General features: G+C 44.1%; 1 protein-coding gene across 4 annotated transcripts; it reads left to right on the forward strand.

Annotated features, from left to right (window-relative positions):
- Positions 1–409: 409 nt before the first annotated feature.
- On the forward strand, positions 410–25,406 carry cracr2b (calcium release activated channel regulator 2B). Of its 4 annotated transcripts, XM_047384059.1 has the most exons (19): positions 511–564; positions 880–936; positions 2,000–2,256; positions 2,335–2,446; positions 3,823–3,967; positions 9,409–9,555; positions 9,647–9,737; positions 10,236–10,331; positions 10,406–10,593; positions 10,891–10,962; positions 12,640–12,694; positions 13,412–13,488; positions 13,581–13,698; positions 13,787–13,913; positions 21,297–21,378; positions 21,471–21,585; positions 21,778–21,885; positions 22,010–22,086; positions 24,917–25,406. In XM_047384059.1, exons 2-19 carry the CDS (start codon positions 915–917, stop codon positions 25,011–25,013), a joined length of 1,986 nt encoding a protein of 661 aa, XP_047240015.1. In that variant the 5' UTR covers positions 511–564; positions 880–914; the 3' UTR covers positions 25,014–25,406. The 4 variants fall into 4 exon arrangements, with proteins under 4 accessions (XP_047240021.1, XP_047240015.1, XP_047240039.1 ...); XM_047384065.1 differs by lacking the exon at positions 880–936 and having other exon boundaries at positions 410–564; XM_047384083.1 differs by lacking the exons at positions 511–564; positions 880–936 and adding an exon at positions 651–671.
- Positions 25,407–25,498: the final 92 nt, after the last annotated feature.

The raw sequence follows: 25,498 nt of genomic DNA on the forward strand, positions 1-25,498 counted from the left end.
GAATTCCAGCAAACTATTGTGTGAAGAGTGTATAAGAATTCCCAAACTGTTTGACCCACATTATAGAGTTTATTCTACCGAATGCTAAAGAAATGTATATATAAAATATATGTAACCTTCTACATTTGAAAAAGGTTTATAAAACCTTACCTGATGCAGTGAGTTTTAGTCAAATAGATTGGAAATATAACATTTATAACAGATTATGTGTATTTTCATTTACCGTATGCCAATGTCTGGTTTAAACTGTATATAAGCAGAAAATATGCAGTCAAAACTAGATAAATATATGCATACCAACATATGTATAAATAATTGATAAATATGATGAACCACGTGTTTCTACTGCTCCCACAGCCCCACAAGAAGCAGTTGTAGAATTTCTTAGCTGCTGCTTGGTTTGTGGGGGAAAACAATCCCAGTTTCCAGGCCACAGCACAGCAAGCATTACGGTAAAGATTTAAAAGACGCGCTTGCTCCCCCTGGCGGTGGAGGTGACAACATGTCTGAAAAACAGATGAGGTTGATCAAAGGTAGTAGTGGACTGTAAGGCGGCTGCCGCAGGTGAGTAATCAAACCTTTTCCAACTTCACTCAGCTTGTATACGACTAGGAAACACGTGTCACTTAAAAATACAAATTTTGTTCATAGTTTTGCTTCTCTAGATTACGGTAAATTGCCTTCTTTGTGTTTTTTTTTTTTAAATTAATCTTTGTAATGGGTTTTGTTTCCTCGGCTTGAAACGCTTCTATAAATTTGAACACATGCCTTTGTTTTAGGTCATTAAACGTCTACGTATATATATATATAAAAAAGCTATTTATGTAATTTCAAACACAGATCTGCACTTTGAAACAGTTTTGTTTGCTCAACCTGCAGTTTTATCACAAGTGCTCTAGTATTTTGGGGAACATATGCCCGAAGTTGACCCACACGGTAGAGCAACTGCTGCCACTTTGTCATGAACTTCTATAACTTTTTATGAATGTGAGGGCTTGGTTTGCACCACATTGCTGTATAGTGTCTATTGGAGTTTATATGAACTTTGGTGTGGCTTCTGGCTTGTTTGGAGTTCATCTGACACTAAATCTCTAAAAGACACTGTTTACATAAGTCTCTTACCTGGTGCACTATTTCCTTTTAGTTTTGAAGGCTTCCTAGACCACCAGCTAGATAATTTACAACTTTTATCAGTGTTTTGTTTTTATGTCTTCACAGATAGCAGAGCAAAAAGATACAGTAGAAAGGTCAAGGCATGCTGTCCAATACTGAGCTCGGCTTCAGTTCACTCCAACATAAGGAAGTCCAAAAATGTTTTTGTTCTTTTTATAATGAACAATTTTGTGATTTATGTGAATTTAGCCCTATTGTAAATACATTCTGGCTTATTGCATTTAATAGAAAAATCTAAATTTTATGTAGCTACCAATGCTGTTTTACCATAGCTCTTTGGAGTGAAATCTGCTTGTAATTGTGGAGGCTTTGACAATGCAAACAACTGCAAATGTTTAATTTGCATCTCCTCTCCACTTGCTATCTGCCCTCCCCTTCAAGAACGCATAATTCTTCTCATATGACACCATCCTGCTTTTAATCTAATACACATCCTGCTGCGTTTCAGAGAGAACAACTGGCCGGACTCTGTAAAGCCAGATATGATCCTGACACACCTTGGATTGATAATTTGATAATAAATATGAAAGAATAATTCCCTCAACTAAAGTGGAGTGATAAAATATATCTAAAACGGTTATAAAATGTTGTGTAGAGAAGACTGAAAGCCTGTGGTGGAAGCTTTGTTTCATGCGCACGGTCACAGTTTGCTCTGCATCTTATGTTTAACAAGGGAGTGGTCTCACAGGTGTTTTTACTATTTAAGGCTGCATTTTAGTCACACAAAAAGACATTGGTTCCAGTTCATCAGGAAAGTTAAAGTCCTGTTTTGTGGACTACAGACAGACAAGACGGACCCATTCATCCCTTTTTCTTGGTTTTTTAGGAATGTCTAAGTGGCTGAATGATGGAGAAGTGCTGGTGGGCCAAGGCAGAGGTGAGGCAGTCACTTTGACCCCCAGACTGCGGAGCCTGCCCTCTGGCAGCCCCAGGATGAGTCAAAGACGTAGTCCACTGGCTTCGCCTCGTGCTAGAGAGCCGATGCCGCTGAGCCCACAGGCAGAGACCATGGGTAAGGCCAAGGAGCTCTTTGTCCTGTGTGACAAAGAGGGGAAAGGCTTCATCACAAAACGAGACATGCAGGTAGGGCAGCTAGTTTTGGTAGAGCATTTAGGCTAATTTAAAAGACTTGAGTTTTTATGTTTTCGGTTTTCTGGTCAGAGGCTAGAGGGCGAGCTGCCACTGTCCCCAGAACAGCTGGAGACTGTATTTGAAAGTTTGGACCGAGAGAACAACGGATTCCTCACGCCTGTTGAGTTCAAAACAGGACTTGGTGAGTGTGCTGTGATACAGTGTCTTAAAAAAATATCCAAATCCCTGAAACATTTTCACACTTTTGTCCATATTATAAAACCTTATTCAGTACTTGATGTGAAAGACCAATACAAAGAAGTGCATAATAGTGAGGTGGAAGGAAAATATTATTTTCTTACAAATAAAATTCTGAAAGTATGAAGTGCATTTGCATTAAGCCCGCCTGGGTCAATACTTTGTAGAACCTGTAGCAGGTCTGTTCTCTTACCAGCTTTGAATACTTCTGACTTTAAATTTAGCCATTTTTGCAAAATGGCTATTTTGACTGGCTCATTTTATCACATGAATTTGCTATGATCTAATCCACTGTCGCTCTGTGTGTTTCATCCCTGCTGGAAAGTGAAACTCTGCCCTATTTTCAAGTGTTTTTCAACTTCAAACAGCCTTACTTCCCAGATTGTCCTGTATTTAGCTCCATCCATCTTTCCATCAACTCTGAGCAGTTTTCATGTCCCTGCTGAAGAATCCCCATGTTTCACAATGAGGATGCTTTGTTCAGGGTGACATGCATCGTTAGTCTTCTGCCAAACATAGCATTTTACAAGTAGGTCAAAAAGTTCAATTTTGGTCTCATCAAACCAGACCGCCTTGTTCCACCTGTTGGGAAGATTGTGCTATAACCATAAACAGGATGCATTTCTTCTTGCCACTCTTCCAAAAAGGCCAGGTTTGCAGAGTACACGACTTATAGTTCCAGTGTCAACAAATTCTTCCATACAAGTTAAATCTCTGCAGCTCCTCCAGAGTTAGCAAGGGCCTCCTGACTGGTTCTGTGAATAATTCTCTTGTTTCCTGGCCTGTCAGTTAAGGTTAAAGGTCATGTCTTTGTAGGTTTATAGTGCTGTAATTCTTGGTAATTAAACAGTGCTTTGTGACATGTACAAAATTTAGAAAATAGTTTAATAACCTAACCCTGCTTTAAACATCTCTGCAACTTTCTCCCTGAACTGTCTGCAGTGTTTTTGGTCGTTATGATGGTATGTGTTCACTCATGTTCTCTTAAAAAAAACCTCCCAGCCCTTCACAGAGCGGCTGCATTTCTACTGGGATTAAATTACACACAGGTGTGCTCTATGTACTAATTATGTGGCCTACAAATGCATTTTCGTAGGGGAATCAATAAAAGGGTACAAACTTCTCTGGTTTTTATTTATTAATAAAACATGCATCAGTTTCCTTCCACAATCATACAGTACTTTATGCTGGTCGGTGTATCACTTAAAATACATTGAAGTTTATGATTGTAACACAACAAAAGATGGAAAATTTCAAGGCGTGAATAGTTATGAAAGACTCCTATTATAGAAAATACCATCTTGTTTCTGCTTCGCTCAGGTGAACTGATGGGTCTGGATGAAACTGAGCTGAGCCCAGATGGAAGAGAAGCAGAGAGGGACGAAGTAGACTGGTCCCAGGACCCCACCGCTGCCAGATTTGTCAACATACTAATGGAGCTTGGCGCTGACGAGATTTTCAGAGAGTAAGACATTTTCCTTGCAGTTGGCAAAATTGTCACCAGAGAAAAATACTAGATGCATATCAGCTCTGAGAAGGGAGGGAGTGGTATGCTAATGAGTATAAAAATGATGTGAATCACATGCTGTGGCATTTGTCTGTGGTCCTAAATTTGCAAACCATCAGAAAATGTACAGGTCCTTCTCAAAATATTAGCATATTGTGATAAAGTTCATTATTTTCCATAATGTCATGATGAAAATTTAACATTCATATATTTTAGATGTTTTCCCCTCCTTGAACTGTCACCTTAACGTGGTGGAGGGGTTTGAGTGCTCAAATGATCCTAGAGGCTATGTTGTCTGGGGCCTAAATGCCCCTGGTAGGGTCTCCCATGGCAAACAGGCTCTAGGTGATGGGTCAGACAAAGAATGGTTCAAGAACCCCTCATGAAGAACGAAATATCGAGGCACGAGACGTCGCCCGGTATGGCGGAGCCGGGGTCCCACCCTGGAGCCAGGCCTGGGGTCGGGACTCGTCGGAGAGTGCCTGGTGGCCGGGTTGCTCCTCGCGGGACCCGGCCGGGCCAAGCCCGAACGAGAGACGCGAGGCCATCCCCCAGTGGGCCCACCACCTGCAGGGGGAACCGTGAGGGGCCGGTGCAAAGAGGATTGGGTGGCGGACGAAGGTGGAGACCTCAGCGGCCCGATCCCCGGATGCTTAGGCTGGCTCTAGGGACGTGGAATGTCACCTCGCTGGGGGGGAAGGAGCCTGAGCTTGTGCGGGAGGTTGAGAGATGTTGACTAGAAATAGTCGGTCTCGCCTCCACGCAGAGCGTGGGCTCTGGAACCCATCTCCTTGAGAGGGGTTGGACTCTCTTCTACTCTGGAGTGGCCCACGGGGAGAGGCGGCGGGCTGGTGTGGGTTTGCTTGTGGGTTTGCTTGTTGCCCCCCAGCTCAGCCGTCTCGTGTTGGGGTTTACCCCAGTGGATGAGAGGGTCATATCCCTGCGCCTTCGGGTTGGGGAGAGGTCTCTGACTATTATTTCAGCCTACGGGCCGAGTGGTAGTGCAGAGTACCCGGCCTTCTTGGCGTTCCTGTTGGGGGTGCTGGATAGTGCCCCTCCCGGGAACTCCATTATTCTGCTGGGGGACTTCAACGCCCACGTGGGGAACGACAGTGACACCTGGAGAGGCGTGATCGGGAGGAATGGCCTCCCCGATCTCAATCCGAGTGGTGTTTTGTTATTGGACTTCTGTGCTAGTCACGGATTGTCCATAACGAACACCATGTTCAAACATAAGGGTGTCCATCAGTGCACTTGGCACCAGGACACCCTAGGCAGGAGGTCGATGATCGACTTTGTTGTCGTATCATCTGACCTTCGGCAGCATGTTTTGGACACTCGGGTGAAGAGAGGGGCTGAGCTGTCCACTGATCACCACCTGGTGGTGAGTTGGATCCGCTGGAAGAGGAGAAAGCCAGACAGACTTGGCAGGCACAAGCGCATAGTGAGGGTCTGCTAGGAATGCCTGGCGGAGCCCTCGGCCAGGGATGTATTCAACTCCCACCTCCGGGAGAGCTTCGACCAGATCCCGGGGGATGTTGGAGACATAGAGTCCGAGTGGACCATGTTCTCCGCATCTATTGTCGATGCTGCTGCCCATAGCTGCGGCCGTAAATTCTGCGGTGCCTGTCGTGGCGGCAATCCCAGAACTCGGTGGTGGACACCGGCAGTAAGGGATGCTGTTAAGCTGAAGAAGGAGTCCTATCGGCTGTGGTAGGCTTGTGGGACTCCTGAGGCGGCTGACGGGTACCGTGAGGCCAAGCGTGGTGCGGCCCGGGCTGTGGCAGAGGCAAAAACTCGGGCCTGGGAAGAGTTCGGTGAGGCCATGGAGAAGGACTACCGGTTGGCCTCGAAGCGATTCTGGCAAACCGTCCGGCGCCTCAGGAGGGGGAAGCAGTGCTTTGCCAACACTGTTTATAGAGGGGGCAGGAGACTGCTGACCTCGACTGAGGACATTATCGGGCGGTGGAAGGAGTACTTTGAGGATCTCCTCAATCCTGCCATCACGCATTCCCTGGTGGAAACAGAGGCTGGGGACTCGGGGTTGGACTCTTTCATCACCCAGGCTGAAGTCACCGAGGTGGTTAAAAAGCTCCGCGGTGGCAAGGCTTCGGGGGTGGATGAGATCCGCCCTGAGTACCTCAAGTGTCTGGATGTTGTAGGGCTGTCATGGTTGACACGCCTCTTCAACATTGCGTGGTGGATGGGGACAGTGCCTCTGGACTGGCAGACTGGGGTGGTGGTCCCCCTTTATAAGAAGGGGTACCGGAGGGTGTGTTCCAACTACAGGGGGATCACACTCCTCAGCCTCCCCGGTAAGGCCTACGCCAGGGTATTGGAGAGGAGAGTCCGACCGATAGTCGAACCTCGGCTTCAGGAGGAGCAGTGTGGTTTTCGTCCCGGCCGTGGAACACTGGACCAGCTCTATACCCTCTACAGGGTGCTCGAGGGTTCATGGGAGTTTGCCCAACCGGTTCACATGTGTTTTGTGGACCTGGAGAAGGCATTCGACTGTGTCCCTTGTGATGCCCTGTGGGGGGTGCTCCAGGAGTATGGAATCGGGGGCCCTTTATTAGGGGCCATCCGGTCCCTGTACGGGCGGAGCAAGAGTTTGGTCCGCATTGCCGGCACTAAGTCGGACCTGTTCCCAGTGCATGTTGGACTCCGGCAGGGCTGCCCTTTGTCACCGGTCCTGTTCATAACTTTTATGGACAGGATTTCTAGACGCAGCCAAGGGCCGGAGGGGGTCTGGTTTGGGGTCCAGTGGATTTCGTCTCTTCTTTTTGCGGATGACGTGGTCCTGCTGGCCCCCTCTAGCCAAGACCTACAGCATGCGCTGTGGCGGTTCGCAGCCGAGTGTGAAGCGGCTGGGATGAGGATCAGCTCTTCCAAGTCCGAGGCCATGGTACTCGACCGGAAAAGGGTGGCTTGTCCTCTTCAGGTTGGAGGGGAGTTCCTGCCTCAAGTGGAGGAGTTTAAGTATCTCGGGGTCTTGTTCATGAGTGAGGGAAGACAGACGGATCGGTGCGGCTGCCACAGTAATGGGGGCACTGTGCCGGTCCATTGTGGTGAAGAGATAGCTGAGCCGAAAAGCAAAGCTCTCAATTTACCGGTCGGTCTACGTTCCTACCCTCACCTATGGCCATGAACTTTGGGTCATGACCGAAAGAACGAGATCACGGATACAAGCGGCTGAAATGAGCTTCCTCCGTAGGGTGGCCGGGCACTCCCTTAGAGATAGGGTGAGGAGCTCTGCCATCCGGGAGGGGCTCGGAGTTTAGCCGCTGCTCCTCCACATCGAGAGGAGCCAGTTGAGGTGGCTCGGGCATCTATACCGGATGCCTCCTGGACGCCTTCCTCGGGAGGTGTTCCAGGCACGTCCCACCGGGAGGAGGCCCAGGACACGCTGGAGGGACTATGTCTCTCGGCTGGCCTGGGAACGCCTTGGGCTCCCCCTGGAGGAACTGGAGGAGGTGTCTGGAGAGAGGGACGTCTGGGCGTCTCTGCTGAGTCTGCTGCCCCCGCGACCCGGTCCTGGATAAGCGGAAGACGACGAACGAACGAACAATATTTTAGATTCATTGCAACTGAAATATTTCAGGTCTTTTATTGTCTTAATACGGATGATTTTGGCATACAGCTCATGAAAACCCAAAATTCCTATCTCGCAAAATTAGCATATTTCATCCGCCCAATAAAAGAAAAGTGTTTTTAATACAAAAAACGTCAACCTTCAAATAATCATGTACAGTTATGCACTCAATACTTGGTCGGGAATCCTTTTGCAGAAATGACTGCTTCAATGCGGCGTGGCATGGAGGCAATCAGCCTGTGGCACTGCTGAGGTCTTATGGAGGCCCGGGATGCTTCGATAGCGGCCTTTAGCTCATCCAGAGTGTTGGGTCTTGAGTCTCTCAACGTTCTCTTCACAATATCCCACAGATTCTCTATGGGGTTCAGGTCAGGAGAGTTGGCAGTGCCAATTGAGCACAGTGATACCATGGTCAGTAAACCATTTACCAGTGGTTTTGGCACTGTGAGCAGGTGCCAGGTCGTGCTGAAAAATGAAATCTTCATCTCCATAAAGCTTTTCAGCAGATGGAAGCATGAAGTGCTCCAAAATCTCCTGATAGCTAGCTGCATTGACCCTGCCCTTGATAAAACACAGTGGACCAACACCAGCAGCTGACACGGCACCCCAGACCATCACTGACTGTGGGTACTTGACACTGGACTTCTGGCATTTTGACATTTCCTTCTCCCCAGTCTTCCTCCAGACTCTGGCACCTTGATTTCCGAATGACATGCAGAATTTGCTTTCATCCGAAAAAAGTACTTTGGACCACTGAGCAACAGTCCAGTGCTGCTTCTCTGTAGCCCATGTCAGGCGCTTCTGCCACTGTTTCTGGTTCAAAAGTGGCTTGACCTGGGGAATGCGGCACCTGTAGCCCATTTCCTGCACACGCCTGTGCACGGTGGCTCTGGATGTTTCTACTCCAGACTCAGTCCACTGCTTCCGCAGGTCCCCCAAGGTCTGGAATCGACCCTTCTCCACAATCTTCCTCAGGGTCCGGTCACCTCTTCTAGTTGTGCAGCGTTTTCTGCCACACTTTTTCCTTCCCACAGACTTCCCACTGAGGTGCCTTGATACAGCACTCTGGGAACAGCCTATTCGTTCAGAAATGTCTTTCTGTGTCTTACCCTCTTGCTTGAGGGTGTCAATAGTGGCCTTCTGGACAGCAGTCAGGTCGGCAGTCTTACCCATGATTGGGGTTTTGAGTGATGAACCAGGCTGGGAGTTTTAAAGGCCTCAGGAATCTTTTGCAGGTGTTTAGAGTTAACTCGTTGATTCAGATGATTAGGTTCATAGCTCGTTTAGAGACCCTTTTAATGATATGCTAATTTTGTGAGATAGGAATTTTGGGTTTTCATGAGCTGTATGCCAAAATCATCCGTATTAAGACAATAAAAGACCTGAAATATTTCAGTTAGTGTGCAATGAATCTAAAATATATGAATGTTAAATTTTCATCATGACATTATGGAAAATAATTAACTTTATCACAATATGCTAATATTTTGAGAAGGACCTGTATATATTGATATACATATATTTAAAATATATATATAATCAATAATCCTTCAAATACATTTGAAGGATTATTGTAGAAACCAACTGACTTTTTTTTTTAACACCAAAATCTCAATGAGGTTAATATCAGTTTTTTTTTTTTTTTTTTTTTTTTTACTCCCACTTGTAGATTACAGAGTTTTTTGTTTTACCACAAATCACAACAAAAGTAGTGTAATCCTAATTTAGGAACATGTATTCACTAGATTGGTCATTTGTTTAATTTGTGTAAGTCATAGTAAAGGTATGGTCTTGCATCTTTAAACAGCAGGCAGGAGCTTTTCTCGCTGTGGTGTGAGCTCCAGAGAGACAGCCCAGAGGTGCTCAGTGCCATGGATGCACTCTTGGTCCATGCCGTGTCCCATCTGCAAGACGCCATCAGAGAAAGAGACTGTCTGGAACAAGCTCTCTGCAGGTTGCTCCTTCCCCCTGCTGCTTAAATGCTTCTCGTTTTTATATGAAAAACGTTTGGGATGAGTCACTCTATTTAACTTGTTCTGCTTCAGAAGGGAGAGCGAACATGACACGATGGTCCGATCCATATATGAAGAAATGGAAAGCCAGATCAGGGAGGAAAAAGAGAAATGGGTTGCTCAGGTACAGGTATACAGTGTGCTCCACAAGTATTTGCATCCCTGGTAAAGATGTGTTAAAGTCTTTGATAACATTGTTGTTATATAGGTCTGGTAACCCCACATTTTCTGCAGCTCTCAAACATTGAATTTGGGAGATCTGTTACCATCCCACTCATCCACATCTGCATTATTATCTTGTCTTTCCCATTTTGAAGAATGACTTAGTAAAACTGAGCTCTGTTTCACTAAACATTTTTATCCCAGGGAAATCGGAGTTGTTTGTAATACATTTTTTTAGGGATTTGTTTTAATCCTCCCACTGAATAAATGTACTATAAAGGTTTTTCTCCAGTTTCTCTAACAGATTATGCTACAATAAAATACATATTTCTTGCACATTTTTTTACTAGAAGTAGAAATATGAAGGATACAGTATGTTGGGTGCCTCAACCATTGTGCCATTCGGCAAAAAGGCATAATTGTATAAGTATTTATATTATTATTGTATTTTAACTTGAAGGACAGCTTTAAGGAAAAGCAGAGAGGTCAACAGCTTGAGGAGGAGCTGAGGATGCGGGAGCAGGAGTTGGAGAACACAATGAGCAAACAGAAAGAGGTGGGCATCCCATTGGTGGTAAACACATCTCTGTAAAGTGTTTGTGTTCACGGGGCTCTACCTTTTGCTTTCAGCTTGAGACCAGAATCCGAACTCTGAATTATGAGCAAACCAATATCAGGGAGCAGAACCTGCAGCTGCGGCGCCTCAACAGCCAGTTGCAGGAGCAGGTGAAGAGCAGCAGAGAGCGGCTCCAGTCTGCTCTGCGTCAGCTCAGCCTGCTGCAGGCCAGTGCCGCTCAGGAGCAGATGGCCCGACAGAGGTCAGCAGCAAAGTGCATACCATTAAGTCTGAAGAAAGTGATGTTCAGGTGTAAAAGCTAATTTGGCCCAGGCATGTAGCTAAAATTTTGTTAATGCTAAATGCTTTTTGAACAGGATTCAGTGCCCGAGGAATGAAGTTTTTTAATTTTTGACCTCGTTTGTGGCAGTCAGCCAGTTTCAAGTCACCTACTTAATTATGAAAAACAAGCACACAATAAAGAGATAACTTCTACGTTATTTGTTAATAATTTGCAGATTGGTTATTCATAAGCACTGTTTTCGCTGTGTCACTGTAGAAATGTAACAAGGGTATCAAGAAATATCAAAAAGGAAAAGGAAAGTCTCTCGAGACAACTTGAGATATTAAGGTAAGTTTAAAAAAGTTATTTATCAAGTAATTATCCAAAAGGATTTTAAAGATAGAAGCTATACTTCAATGTGGAGGTTGAAGGTGTTGAAATGATCAGACTTTATCTTGTGATCATCTTTATTTGACTTGCAACTGTGTAAAAGTCGAATAGTTTAATCTGGTTGCTCTAAAATAGTTTTAAATCATTGCATTGAATGCCCACAGTGTACGATTTTACCAGCTAACCCCATGAGTTGTTTATTCTCTCTGACTGCATTTAAATGAGCCAAAAATAAAATTGCTGCGATCTTGTAGCAAAGTCCAGACAGCAAAGAACTCCAGAATGCACAATCAGGGTTTTTAGAAGAGCAAAAATATGAATCCTAATAACTCTAGGATAATATTTTCATGGCATATAAATGCCTCTACACCTTCTTCTAGGTCATATTCTCTTCTGTTTATAATCTACAGGTGCATCTAGATCAATCTGAATATCTTTGAAAAGGTCATTTATTTCTGTAATTCAATATGAAAAATTAAAACTCGTATAGCTTCATTACAGACAGACATACACCTAAAAATGACTGTATGGGCCTTTAAATATCAATGTTAATTTTAGTGATTATGGCTCACAGCTAATGAAGACCAAAAATTTTGTTTCCTCAGAAAATGTAAAAATATATATGTTTAACAGAATTGTCAGCCTATTAAGATGTATGCCTGTAGACTGAACAGGATGAGCACTCAATAGTTGAATAGGGCTCTTTTTGCATGAATTATTGCATCAGTGCAGCATGGCAAGGACGTGATCAAATTGTTGTTCCACTGAGGTATCAAGGAACACCAAGATGCTTTATTGGCAGCCTTCAGCTCATTGTCACTGTTGGGTTTTCTTCCTCTTAAGGAACCAGGTCAGGCAAGTTTGCTGGTCAGTCAAGAACATTGATACCATGGCTATTAAAGCAGGTATTGGTACATTTGACAGTGTGGGAAAATGCCAAGTTCAGGTGGAATATGAAATCAGTATCTCTATAAAACTTGTCCGCATGAAGTGCTCTAAAGTTTCCTGGTAGACAGCTGTGCTGACCTTGGAGTTTAGGAGCATAGTAGACAGTCATCAGAGCACCTGCTTGTGTACTGATTTTCTGTAAAACATGTTCCTTCCACTTAACTTTCCATTAATATGCTTGTATACAGAACCCAAAGGTATTTAAAATGTCAAAGACCGATAACTGTCAAGTCAGCAGTCTTTCCCCATGATTATGTAGACTGTAAAAGGATATTTCTGTGTTACTGTGTTAAAATACAGTTTTATCAATATAGTCTTCTTCAATATTCTATTTGTCTTAGAAACTGAATTTTCGGTTTTCATTAGCTGTACGCCAGAATATTTAAAACGAACAGAAACACTTGTAATATATCACTCTGTGTCTAATGAATTTGAGTTTCATTTATTGAATCATACCTGTAATATTGATACAGATTTATTTTGAGTATTACATTTTATTCATGTTTATTTAAGTGATCCTAAAGGAGCCTTTATTTTTGGGGGGGAGGTTAAAGTGCTATTCAAAATAGATCATTTACGTTGCTTATGATTTCAGTGTAGGGGAAAACATTTCCCCAAGTAATAATTTTCATACTAATTTCTCTCTATATTAGCCATGTCTTTACAAATGTTTTTTTTTTTTTCTAGAGATATGAACAGAAGGCTACGAGATGAGAAGGATGCGCAGCAATCACTTAAGATGGTTAGTCACCGACACTCTGTCCTTTCCCCCTCGCCATTACCTTATTACTTCAGTGAAGACCCTTGGACCCCTTGGAGCCGGCAGGTTTACCCAACCTAACCCATGTCTTGGAAAAGCATTATGCTTTCCTCCATCCTCTGGACAATGATTACTCAAATGGGCAGCTGCTACCAATGAATTAATGGTCTGCTAAGCTTTCTGTGGAAATGGTCGGTGAAGCAAAGGATTGTGCGTAGTAGACATTTACTGTCCTGTGTCAATGTGAAGAAAAAAATGTTTTTGTCTTACCTTATAGAACCCATCAAGTTAACTAAACTGGCTCAATGTTTGTCACCCCATGGCAAAATGTATAATGTAACAGAGATGATGAATAGTAAATTTCATACATGGTTTGATTTATGAGGACATACTTGATATGTATTTTTTTTTTTCCTAAACATATATTTTATTTAAAAAATAAGTTTATTGTTGGAAACATTTTGATGTTAAATTATTTTGCAGCAAAATAAAAGTCTCACTTTTTGACTCCATTTCCTATTTTTAAATGTGCAAAGCAGTTTGTTTCACTACATAGAAGACACTCCTATTCCTTTTTGATTTGTATTGTAGTTCACGCCAATTAAACATTTTCAAAAAAATATTTAAATATATTTTTTTCAGCTTAATAATCCAATTGTTACTCATTTATTTTACTCCACTGTCCGCATAATCTTTTAGAATCCAAACATCAAGTCTCTGCAGAAGAGAGGGTCAATTTTAAGCAACTACTTACTGCAAGACAAGCCAGTGAGAAGGTTTGTATGATTGAGAGCTTAAATTTCTCACTTCTACAGTAATGAGGCAGACAAAGAGATTCAGTTCTTTTTCTTTTGTGTTGATTCTGAAGACCGCTGAACTCTTCTGAGTTGGAGCTGACAGATACGAAAGAGGTCACAGATTCATCCAAGACACTCCTACCGCCATGTAAAGTCGTAGGTGAAAATGTTGAGCAGATGCAAACTCAGGTGGGGAGAATCTTAAATAGTCCATCTTCCACATATAAGTTTGGATTAAGAAAAGTGTCTAGTCTGGTGCCTTTTACTTTGATTTTAGACCAGACTTCTGAGTCCACAGCGAGTGTTCAAGGTGGTTTTTCTGGGTAACTCGGGGGTGGGAAAGACTTCCTTCATCCAGCACTACTGCACAGGACACTACTACAGTAAAATGAGTTCTACTGTGGGTAAGCAATTTTTCAATTATACCACTTGCGTATATCTTCCACATTGCTTGAGCTATTTAACAAACCGCTTATTATTGGGTCATTACAGCATCCTGTACATGTATGGGTACACCTGGAAAAGATCTGTTTTACCATAATTTGGGTATATTTAATGGGGGATATAATCCCACATTAAGACTCCATCCATTATACCCGTTTTTCCTTATCGGGTCACTGGAGGGCTACGTCCAGCGGTCCCTGGGCAAGAGGCGGGTTAGACCCAGGCCAGGTCACCAGTCCATCACAGGGGCAACATCAAGAATATAAATTTAGTTTTTCATAAACAATATCGTGCCCCCCCCCCCCCCCCCCGCCTTCGCTGTACAATTCCTTTAAAATAAGTGCAATTGGAGCATCGTTTTACTGAAAATAAATCCCCAAAGCCAACTGGTTATTTCTGGTTACCATTGCTTTTCTGTTCGACCAACATAAATGTAAACATTAGCTAAACTTGACTGAGACTGTAGCTGTCAGAGTTTCTATGCAGTCTGGAGAAGAACCCTGATTCCAGTATTTTCCAGATCTTGATAACTTATGGAAAAGAGAATGGGAACAGAAGTCTATATTTCCAGACTTAATTAGTTTTCTTGTCTAGAAATTGTAACTCCGTTCTTGCTTATGGACATGCTTCCTTTTTGGTACCTACCTTCTTTCCTTGTATCCTTCCTTCCTCTCTCTTTCTGGTTTGTCCTTTCTTCCATGTGCCCTTCTTCCCCCTCCTTGAGTCATACTCGTACTCGTTGTCTTCTGCTTATCCGGGACCGGGTTGCGGGGGCAGCAGACTCAGCAGAGACGCCCAGACGTCCCTCTCTCCAGACACCTCCTCCAGCTCCTCCAGGGGGAGCCCAAGGCGTTCCCGGGCCAGTCGAGAGACATAGTCCCTCCAGCGTGTCCCGGGCCGTCCCCTGGGCCTCCTCCCGGTGGGACGTGCCTGGAACACCTCTCGAGGAAGGCGTCCAGGAGGCTTCCGGTATAGATGCCCGAGCCACCTCAACTGGCTCCTCTCGATGTGGAGGAGCAGCGGCTCTACTCCGAGCCCCTCCCGGATGGCCGAGCTCCTCACCCTATCTCTAAGGGAGTGCCCGGCCACCCTACGGAAGAAGCTCATTTCAGCCGCTTGTATCCATGATCTCGTTCTTTCGGTCATGACCCAAAGTTTATGGCCATAGGTGAGGGTAGGAATGTAGACCGACCGGTAAATTGAGAGCTTTGCTTTTCGGCTTAGCTCTCTCTTCACCACAACGGACCGGCACAGTGCCCCCATTACTGTGGCAGCCGCACCGATCCGTCTGTCTTCCCTCACTCATGAACAAGACCCCGAGATACTTAAACTCCTCCACTTGAGGCAGGAACTCCCCTCCAACCTGAAGAGGACAAGCCACCCTTTTCCGGTTGAGTACCATGGCCTCGGACTTGGAAGAGCTGATCCTCATCCCAGCCGCTTCACACTCGGCTGCGAACCGCCACAGCGCATGCTGTAGGTCTTGGCTAGAGGGGGCCAGCAGGACCACGTCATCCGCAAAAAGAAGAGACGAAATCCACTGGTCTCCAAACCAGACCACCTCCGACCCTTGGCTGCGTCTAGAAATCCTGTCCATAAAAGTTATGAACAGGACCGGTGACAAAGGGCAGCCCTGCCGGAGTCCAACATGCACCGGGAACAGGTCCGACTTAATGCCGGCAATGCGGACCAAACTCCTGCTCCGCTCGTACAGGGACCGGATGGCCCCTAATAAAGGGCCCCCGATTCCATACTCCTGGAGCACCCCACACAGGGCATCACGAGGGACACAGTCGAATGCCTTCTCCAGGTCCACAAAACACATGTGAACCGGTTGGGCAAACTCCTATGAACCCTCGAGTACCCTGTAGAGGGTATAGAGCTGGTCCAGTGTTCCACAGCCGGGACGAAAACCACACTGCTCCTCCTGAAGCCGAGGTTCGACTATCGGTCGGACTCTCCTCTCCAATACCCTGGGCTAGGCCTTACCAGGGAGGCTGAGGAGTGTGATCCCCCTGTAGTTGGAACGCACCCTCCGGTCCCCCTTCTTATGAAGGGGGACCACCACCCCAGTCTTCCAGTCCAGAGGCACTGTCCCTGACCGCCACCCAATGTTGAAGAGGCGTGTCAACCATGACAGCCCTACAACATCCAGAGACTTGAGGTACGCAGGGCGGATCTCATCCACCCCCGAAGCCTTGCCACCGCGGAGCTTTTTAACCACCCCGGTGACTTCAGCCTGGGTGATGAAACAGTCCAACCCCGAGTCCCCAGCCTCTGTTTCCACCAGGGAATGCGTGATAGCAGGATTGAGGAGATCCTCGAAGTACTCCTTCCACCGCCCGATAATGTCCTCAGTCGAGGTCAGCAGTCTCCCACCCCCACTATAAACAGTGTTGGCGAAGCACTGCTTCCCCCTCCTGAGGCGCCGGACGGTTTGCCAGAATCGCTTCGAGGCCAACCGGTAGTCCTTCTCCATGGCCTCACCGAACTCCTCCCAGGTCCGAGTTTTTGCCTCTGCAACCGCCCGGGCCGCAGCACGCTTGGCCTCACGGTACCCGTCAGCCACCTCAGGAGTCCCACAAGCCAACCACAGCTGATAGGACTCCTTCTTCAGCTTGACAGCATCCCTTACTGCTGGTGTCCACCACCGGGCCCTGGGATTACCGCCACGACAGGCACCGCAGACCTTATGGCCGCAGCTACGGGCAGCAGCATCGACAATAGATGCGGAGAACATGGTCCACTCGGACTCTATGTCTCCAACATCCCCCGGGATTTGGTCGAAGCTCTCCCGGAGGTGGGAGTTGAATACATCCCTGGCCGAGGGCTCCGCCAGGCGTTCCCAGCAGACCCTCACTATGTGCTTGGGCCTGCCAAGTCTGTCCGGCTTTCTCCTCCTCCAACGGATCCAACTCACCACCAGGTGGTGATCAGTGGATAGCTCAGCCCCTCTCTTCACCCGAGTGTCCAAAACATGCGGCCGAAGGTCTGATGATACGACAACAAAGTCGATCATCAACCTCCTGCCTAGGGTGTCCTGGTGCCAAGTGCACTGATGGACACCCTTATGTTTGAACATGGTGTTCGTTATGGACAATCCATGACTAGCACAGAAGTCCAATAACAAAACACCACTCGGATTCAGATCGGGGAGGCCATTCCTCCCAATCACGCCTCTCCAGGTGTCACTGTCGTTCCCCACGTGGGCGTTGAAGTCCCCCAGCAGAATAATGGAGTCCCCGGGAGGGGCACTATCCAGCACCCCAGACAGAGACGCCAAGAAGGCCGGGTACTCTGCACTACCACTCGGCCCGTAGGCTGAAATGATAGTCAGAGATCTCTCCCCAACCCGAAGGCGCAGGGATACGACCCTCTTATCCACTGGGGTAATCCCCAACACGTGACGGCTGAGCTGGGGGGCAACAAGCAAACCCACACCAGCCCACCGCCTCTCCCCGTGGGCCACTCCAGAGTAGAAGAGAGTCCAACCCCTCTCAAGGAGATGGGTTCCAGAGCCCACGCTGTGCGTGGAGGCGAGCCCGACTATTTCTAGTCGATATCTCTCGACCTCCCGCACAAGCTCAGGCTCCTTCCCTCCCAGCAAGGCGACATTCCACGTCCCTAGAGCCAGCCTAAGCATCCGGGGATCGGGCCGCTGAGGTCTCCACCTTCGTCCGCCACCCAATCCTCTTTGCACCGGTCCCTCACGGTTCCCCCTGCAGGTGGTGGGCCCACTGGGGGATGGCCTCGCGTCTCTCGTTTGAGCTTGGCCCGGCCGGGTCCCGCGAGGAGCAACCCGGCCACCAGGCGCTCTCCGACGAGTCCCGACCCCAGGCCTGGCTCCAGTGTGGGACCCCGGCTCCGCCGTACCGGGCAACTTCACGTGCCTCGATATTTTAGTCTTCATGAAGGATTCTTGAACCACTCTTTTTCTGACCCATCACCTAGAGCCTGTTTGCCATGGGAGACCCTACCAGGGGCATTTAGGCCCCACACAACATAGCCTCTAGGATCATTTGAGCACTCAAACCCCTCCACCACGTTAAGGTGGCGGTTCAAGGAGTCGTTCTTTCCATCAATATGTTCTACTGCTCTTTTCTTTCCTTTCTTGCATCCTTCCTTGATTCCTTCTTTCCTCTTTCCTCCTTATGTCATATCTACCTTCCTTTCTTCCATCCTTCCTTTGTTGTGTTCTACCTCTCTTCCCTGTCCTTCCCTCCTTCTTTCTTTCATTCTTTTTCTTCATATTATCTCAATTCTTTCCTTCCCTGTGTCCTTATGTCCTTCCTCTGCCCCATTCCTGTTTTCTGCATTTCTTTCTTCCTTGTGTCCTTCATTCTTTGTGCCTTTTGTTCCTTCCTTCCTTTCCTTTCTGTTTTTCCAGGTTTCATATTTAAAACCTGCCCCACTGTCAAAATCTCTAGCATAACCTGATGGTGAACTTTGGTATTTTATAGTTTAAAATGAACTTAAAGGACTGAGAAAAGCTGAGACAGGAAACAAAGCAAGCTTTTATATGATAAATGTGTAGGAAATAGGGATGGGAGATATGGATGGAACAACTTACCAATTATTGAATAAGGTACTTTAGGACTCCACTTAATTGAAGTAGTGTGGTTGATTTTTTTTTTTAAGGATATTGAATTTTTTGAGTCAGTCTCAATATTTTAGTTTGCAAACATTAAGTACAGTTTATTGTTGTCACAAAAAATCAAAATTCCTATTATAAAAAGTTCAGGATAATAAAAAGCAAAATTATTGCCCATCCCTAGTAGAAACCTTAAACTATGTACTTTTTTCAGGTAAGACTAACATTGAAAACAAAGTGGGGTGTTCAAAAATCTATCTGCTTATTCCACAATAAGTTGCAATAAGTGTTACACCGCTGGTTTTGTTAGAAACAATTATTTCTTGTTTTATGTGTGTGTATTTTTCACCATTGAATAATATTTTCACATTTGTCAGTTTGAGGACATGCTACTACAATACAGACACATTTATTTTAGTGCATCTTTTACCACGAATGCCAATAAGTGTGGGTAATGTTGTATGTTCAGACCCGTGACTGATTACGTACTGATACGTTTAAATATAACACCCTCCTGTAATTCAAATGCATCTGCAACATTTATGCTAAACAGCACAGAAATCCGTCTAGAAATGGAAAAACATAAACTCTTGAGATTGTGAACATACTGTATATAAAATTTCAAAGTGACAAAACATTTGACTCGTTAAAACATCCAACCTTTGCAGTTGGTCCTAAGACATTTTTAATGTAGGTATCATAAAAATACCAGAGAGTTTAATGAGTGTTACTACTAAAGTTTAAAATAGAACAACAGAGTGAAGCTTCTCAAGAACCAACATCATCAGTTTAGCATGGTCTTGATCCGCTCAGCATAAGGTCATAAAGTAATCATTTTCCTTCTCTACTGGATCAGCTTGTCTATGGGTCTACTCTGTGTGATAAACGTCTAACCATTTCTCCACTGGCAGCTGAACTTAATGACTCACCGTCCAACTGCATCTGAGTCCACTGAATGGAAACAGCATCAGGTTTCAGGCTTCATGGCAGACTTTGTAGCTAGAAGAGGTGATATGGGATCTTAACCTCAGTCTTGGACTGAGAAGAATTTCGTAATGCATGGATCAGTTGAGGTTTTAAAGCTTTGGGTGAAACTGTTGTGCTAATAAATGTTCCAACCTTAGGGAGAAAAGGTTGATTTCTTGGTGCCTTATCGCTCGGTATAAATGTGGAGGTGTTTGGCTACATAATTGAATTAAAACAAATGTGTATTTAAGCAACACGAATATTCTTTCATCATGCAGGTTAATGCAATGTTTTTAAGTGCATTTTTAGGTAGTCTGTCCTTGAAAGGCCAAACACCCTGCTGTGTAAACAGTCACAATGGCATAGTACTCTGTAATGCTTACCTGACAAAAATACACACCTAGTATTTACACTAAGTCACATGTGTGGCTGCTGCATGACATCAGAGATGAAGGATTTGGATGAAAAGTGTTTTTCAACTAGTCAGGAAGAGGCCTAATCATTGCCAGTAAAACAACTGATGAGCAACACACTGAATGTGTCTTAAAACAGCTGGATGTTGGAATTTTTTTTCCCTTGCCAGAGTCTCAAACACATTGAACTCTTTAACATATTGACAGGTTACAACCACAAACTTCAAAGTATGTCTCTCACAGGATTTTAAAGAGTGAGACCAACAAAAAGTAGTGCAGAACTGTGTTGAAGGAAAATCATACAGGTTTTCATTTTTTTTTTTTTTTATAAATGACAATCTGAAAAGTGTGGCCAGTATTTGTTTTCAGGTTCCCTGAGTGAGTTCTTTTTAGAACCACCTTTCAACATAACTAAATTTGGAAGCTGTTTGAGGTATGTCTCTACCAGCTCTGCTATGTCTAGAGACAGATGTTTTTGCTAGATGTTTAGATGTTTATGTACTTTGTAAACAGCTCAGGTCCAGTCAGAAGAGATGGAGAACAACACCTTCCAAGTATTGCCACATATTCTCAATGGGATTTAGATCTGGACTTTGACTGAGCCATTCTAACACATGGGTATGCTTGGACCTAGAACGTTCCCATGTACAGTAACTAACTGTATGTTTAGAGTTGTTGTCCTGCTGGTAAGCAAACATCTGCCCCAGTCTCAAGTCTTTTGCAGCCTCTAACAGGTTTTCATTTCAGGATAGCCCTGTTTTTAGCCCCACCCATCTTCCCATAAACTCTGAGCAGCTCCCCTGTCCCTACTGCAGCATGACAGGGATGGTGTGTTCAGGAAAATGTGCAGTGGATTATTTTCCACTGGGTTTATTTAGGAATATAAATAAATGGGGATACATTCATATGTATGCAACACTTTTCAGACTTGTATTTGTAAAAAAAAAAAAAAAAAAGAAACTTAATTAGAATAAAAACAATGTATACTTTTCCTTTCACTTCACATCATGCTTTGCTGTGTGCTGGTCTGTCACATAAAATACCTATCAAATACAATGATGTTTTACAATGTTTGTATGCAATGATGTTTGTCAGGGGCTTCACTCAGTAGTTAACAAATCCACTTCTAATGTGGGAATGTCCTAAAAATGCACAAGGAAAGGAGTGGACCAAGGCATATGGAAAAGCTCTGGATGATCTGAGGCTGAGGAGCTGTGAATACATGCAAAATTGTCTACTTTTAGGATTTAAATAGTGTTTTAAAAACTGTAAAAAAAAAAAAAAAAAGCAGTGTTAAACCAAAACTGTGCTGTGAAACATAACATGTCTTGGATGTAGTTGGACTGTTGGTGATAAAGTTTTAATATTTTTAGGTGTAGATTTCCAGATGAAGACTTTAATTCTGAACTCCACCACTATCACATTGCAGCTGTGGGACACTGCGGGCCAGGAGAGGTAAGACACAAGGCTTTAAGCGGCAGAATCTTTGACCAATCTGTTATCAGTAACTCAGTTCTACTATGTGGTTATATTTGAAATGTTTCCAGGTATTGCAGCATCACTGAACAGTATTACCGAAAGGCAGATGGCGTCCTTGCTTTGTATGACATAACTCACCCACCCTCCTTCTGTGCGGTGAGAGGATGGATGGATTCTGTGAAGGTAAGTGGGTGGATCTGTTCCGGGTAATGCAAAGCAGTCATCTGAATACACATGCAGGTTATTGAAGAAAATAAGTTCTAAGAATCATTGTGGCATGATCATATCTTTTTACCACAAAAAAACCTGTGTGGGAACCCATTATTTCTTTTACACTTGAGCCCAATTATTCGGTGTGGTGTGGATTTCCTGCAGGACAAGATGTGTGAAGGGACTGTGCTGATGCTGCTTGGAAACAAGCTGGACTTAGCAGACAATAACAACAGAGAAGTGACAAGAGGCGAGGGCGAGAGGCTGGCAGAGGTGAACCGCATTTGAATATTCAAAGAACCTTCTGCGCTGATTCACTCAAGGTTGCTCACTAGATGAAATAAACTGTATTAAAATATCGAAATAAATAACATTTGTTTTCTCTCGGCTTGTACAGTATTACCAGGCTTTGTTTCATGAGTGCAGCGCCAAGACTGGAGATAACATGGACGAGCTGATGGTTCACCTGGCTGAGTATGACTCTTCTGAATGCTTCCCTTCCACTTCCAGTGTCTTGCAAAAGCATCCACAACTCTTGCACTTTTCACATTTTATCTTTCTAAAGCCACTGAGGGATTAAATGTGACAGACCAACACAAAGTAGTGGATCATTGTAAAATGGAAGGTAAAGTATATGTGCCCCTTTCCCTACACCCTTAAATAAGTTGACTTTAATTACAGTCTGCCTGTCTTTAGTTTGATTTTACTGTAAAGACTTACTGTGGCGCCGTTGGTAACCGTTGCCTGGCAGCAAGAAGGTCCTGGGTTTGACTCCTGGCCAGGGGTCTTTATGCATTGAGTTTGCAGGTTCTCCTCGTGCATCCCACAGTCCAAAAACATGACTGTTAATTGGTCTCTCTAAATTGTCCTTAGGTGTGAATGAGTGTGTGCATGGTTGTTTGTCCTGTGTGTCTGTGTTGCCCTGTGGTGGACTGGCGATCTGTCCAGGGTGTACCACGCTTCCCCCCCATAGACTCTACTATGGAAGAAGCGGTAGAAAATGACTAACTGATTGACATAGTGTGGGCAACATCATGCTATGGGAATACTTTTGTTTGCAGGGTATTCTGATCAGACCTAATGGGAAGATGGAAGGAGCGAAATAAAGGGCTATCCTGGAAGAAAACTTGTTTGAGGCTCCAAAAGACTTGGGTCTCATAGTGGAGATTTACATTCTAGCCAAACAAGAATCCTAAATATACAGACAGAGTTAAGCTAGCATGGTTTAGATAAAAGTTTATTTATATGTTAGAATAGCTCCGTCAAAGTCCAAATCTAAACCAAACTCAGAATCTCTGCCAGACTTGAGAAATATCTGTTTGCAGACAATCTCCATCCAATCTGACTGAGCTTGAGTCATTTTGCAAAGAATGAAACAAATCAGTCTCTAGATGGGTAAACCTTGTAGAGACATACAGCGGTGCTCTTAAGTTTGCATACCCTGGTGGACTTTTTGACTTTTTGGCCATTTTTCAGTGAATATGAATGGTGATACAAAAGAAAGTTTTTTCACTCATGGTTAGTTGTGTGAAGCCATTTCTAGTTAAACAACTGTGTTTCACTTTTTAAATCACAATGACAACAGAAGCTACCCAAATAACTCTGGTCAACAGTTTACATACTCCAGTTCTTAATACCGTGTATTGCCCCCTTTAACATCACTGACAGCTTGGAGTCTGTTGTGATAGTTGTGAATGAGGCTCTTTATTTTCTCTGGAGGTAAAACTGCCCATTGTTCTTTGCAAAAAGCCTGTAGTTCCTGCAAATTTCTGGGCTTTCTTGCATGAACTGGTCGCTTGAGATCTCGCCAGAGTAGTTCAATGATATTGAGGTCAGGAGACTGAGATGGCCACTCCAGAACCTTCAATTTGTTCTGCTGTAGCCAACGACAAGTCGATTTGGCCTTGTCTTTTGGATCGTTGTCATGTTGAAACGTCCAAGTACTGTGCCTTTGTAGCTCACACATCCCCAAAATATCAGCAATCCACCTCCATGTTTCACAGTAGGAGTGGTATACCTTTCATCATAGGCCTTGTTGACTCCTCTCCAAATGTAACGTTGATGGTTGTGACCAAAAAGTAAAATTTTCATCTAATGACTCCAAATGACTTTGTTTCAGAAATGTTGAGGCTTGTTACAGTGCTGTCTGGTGTATTGTAAGCGGGACACTTTGTGTTTGCGTAACAGCTCTGGCAACTCGACCACTCAGCCCATTTTTCTTCAAGTGCTTCCTTATTGTGCATCTTGAAACGGCCCCACCACTTTTCTTCAGAGAGTCCTGTATTTCAGCTGAAGTTATTTCTGGGTTTTTTCTTTGCATCCCAAGCAATTTTCCTGGCAGTTGTTGCTGAACTTTTTGTTGGTCTACCTAACCATAGTTTGGTTTCAATATACTGTATTCCCTCTTTTTCCACTTTTTAATTAGAGTTTGAACACTGCTGATTGGCATTCTTAGTCCCTTGGATATCTTTTTATATCCCTTTCCTGTTTTATACAGTTCAATTACCTTTTCCTGCAGATCCTTTGACAATTCTTTGACTTTCCTCATGACTCAGAAAGCAGAAACGTATGGAGTTGTTGCTGTTGCAAAAGGAGCTGCTATAAATAATTCAATGAAAATTTATTTGTAACATTTGTGTTGCATATAATTTTACTTTGGCTTCAAAATTCTGTTGATATATCACATAAAATATCAGTAAAATATTAAAATTAGTGGTTTTAAAACAACAAAATGTGAAAAGGTTTTAGTGGTGTGAATACTTCAGCAAGGCATTTTTAAAATAAAACAAAAATATCCTTACATATTCAACCAGAAAAAAATCGTGGTTTCACTAAGGTTATTTTGGTACCTTTAGTAGAGTTGTTGCCTAAACCATATGATCAATTTAGAAGCTGTAGTTTTAAGCGCTTTGTTACTTCTTAAGTAAAGTGCACAACTGATCTCAGGCCATGTCTTTAAATACTTGTCTGACCAAATTAACATTCAAATTAAACAAGAACAAGTTCCTTTATCTTGTGAACTCTAAATGGCACAAAACGTTTACTTCATGAATTACAATTAACCTTCAAAAGTGCTCTGGACCAAATTTACGTAGGCGGAGTAAGAAAAATTAATTCATTTAATAATTAAAATTTTCGCTTCACATTTCTACAATGTGGGTGTATATGTTAAACTGTTGTATAGACTGTGGTTGTCTTCACACAAACCGAGAATCAGAGGAATGACACACAAACTGCTTGTTCAAATATTGTGGTTTATTTTATTGACGTGTTCATTTTTTTAAATAAATTCTCTTTATTTTAGGATGCTGGTGACCAAGGATGTTCGGCAATGTGAGGACGCTTTTTTACTGACACAGGACGCTGCTCAGAGAAGTTGCTGTGCCCACAGGAAAAAGTAGAGTTGATGCTTTTGGAAAGCTTTGTTGCTGAAAAACACCCAAGATTCGAAGTTCATTGTCGTCTCACACCAACATCCTTAAAATGACCTCAACTTGTATAGCGCTTTATCAAGTCCGAGGACCCCAAAGCGCTTTATACTACAATCAGTCATCCACCCACTGACGGTGGTAGGCCACAATGAGGCTGCCATACAATCGGTACCACGGACCCAAGGACACAACAACTGGGACAGACAGAGCGGGGTTCGAACCGGCAACCCACCGGTCTCAAGGTCAACCCCCACTACTGTCGCCACCATTGCCCCAAGATTATACAAGAAATTGTCTGTTTTCTGTAAAGTTGTCTGGCCTACTTTGTAATGCCATGTCTTTTTTATAAAATATATTTATGAATTTTCTGGTGTCCTTTTTTAAATCTGTAAAAGCGTTGTAAAACCCATGTGAATATGTAGCCAGATGGGGGCAGACAAGTCCTCTGTGTGAAC

The sequence above is a fragment of the Girardinichthys multiradiatus genome, chromosome 2 (genome assembly GCF_021462225.1).
Source record: "Girardinichthys multiradiatus isolate DD_20200921_A chromosome 2, DD_fGirMul_XY1, whole genome shotgun sequence".
Lineage (NCBI taxonomy): Eukaryota > Metazoa > Chordata > Actinopteri > Cyprinodontiformes > Goodeidae > Girardinichthys > Girardinichthys multiradiatus.

Excerpts from the sequence above, each read along its gene's own strand:
- cracr2b (XM_047384059.1), top strand. The coding sequence starts at position 915 with ATGCCCGAAGTTGACCCACACG. Across the intron at positions 2,257-2,334 it reads TCACAAAACGAGACATGCAG|AGGCTAGAGGGCGAGCTGCC; the intron begins GTAGGGCAGCTA and ends TTTTCTGGTCAG. Across the intron at positions 21,886-22,009 it reads AGGGCGAGAGGCTGGCAGAG|TATTACCAGGCTTTGTTTCA; the intron begins GTGAACCGCATT and ends CGGCTTGTACAG.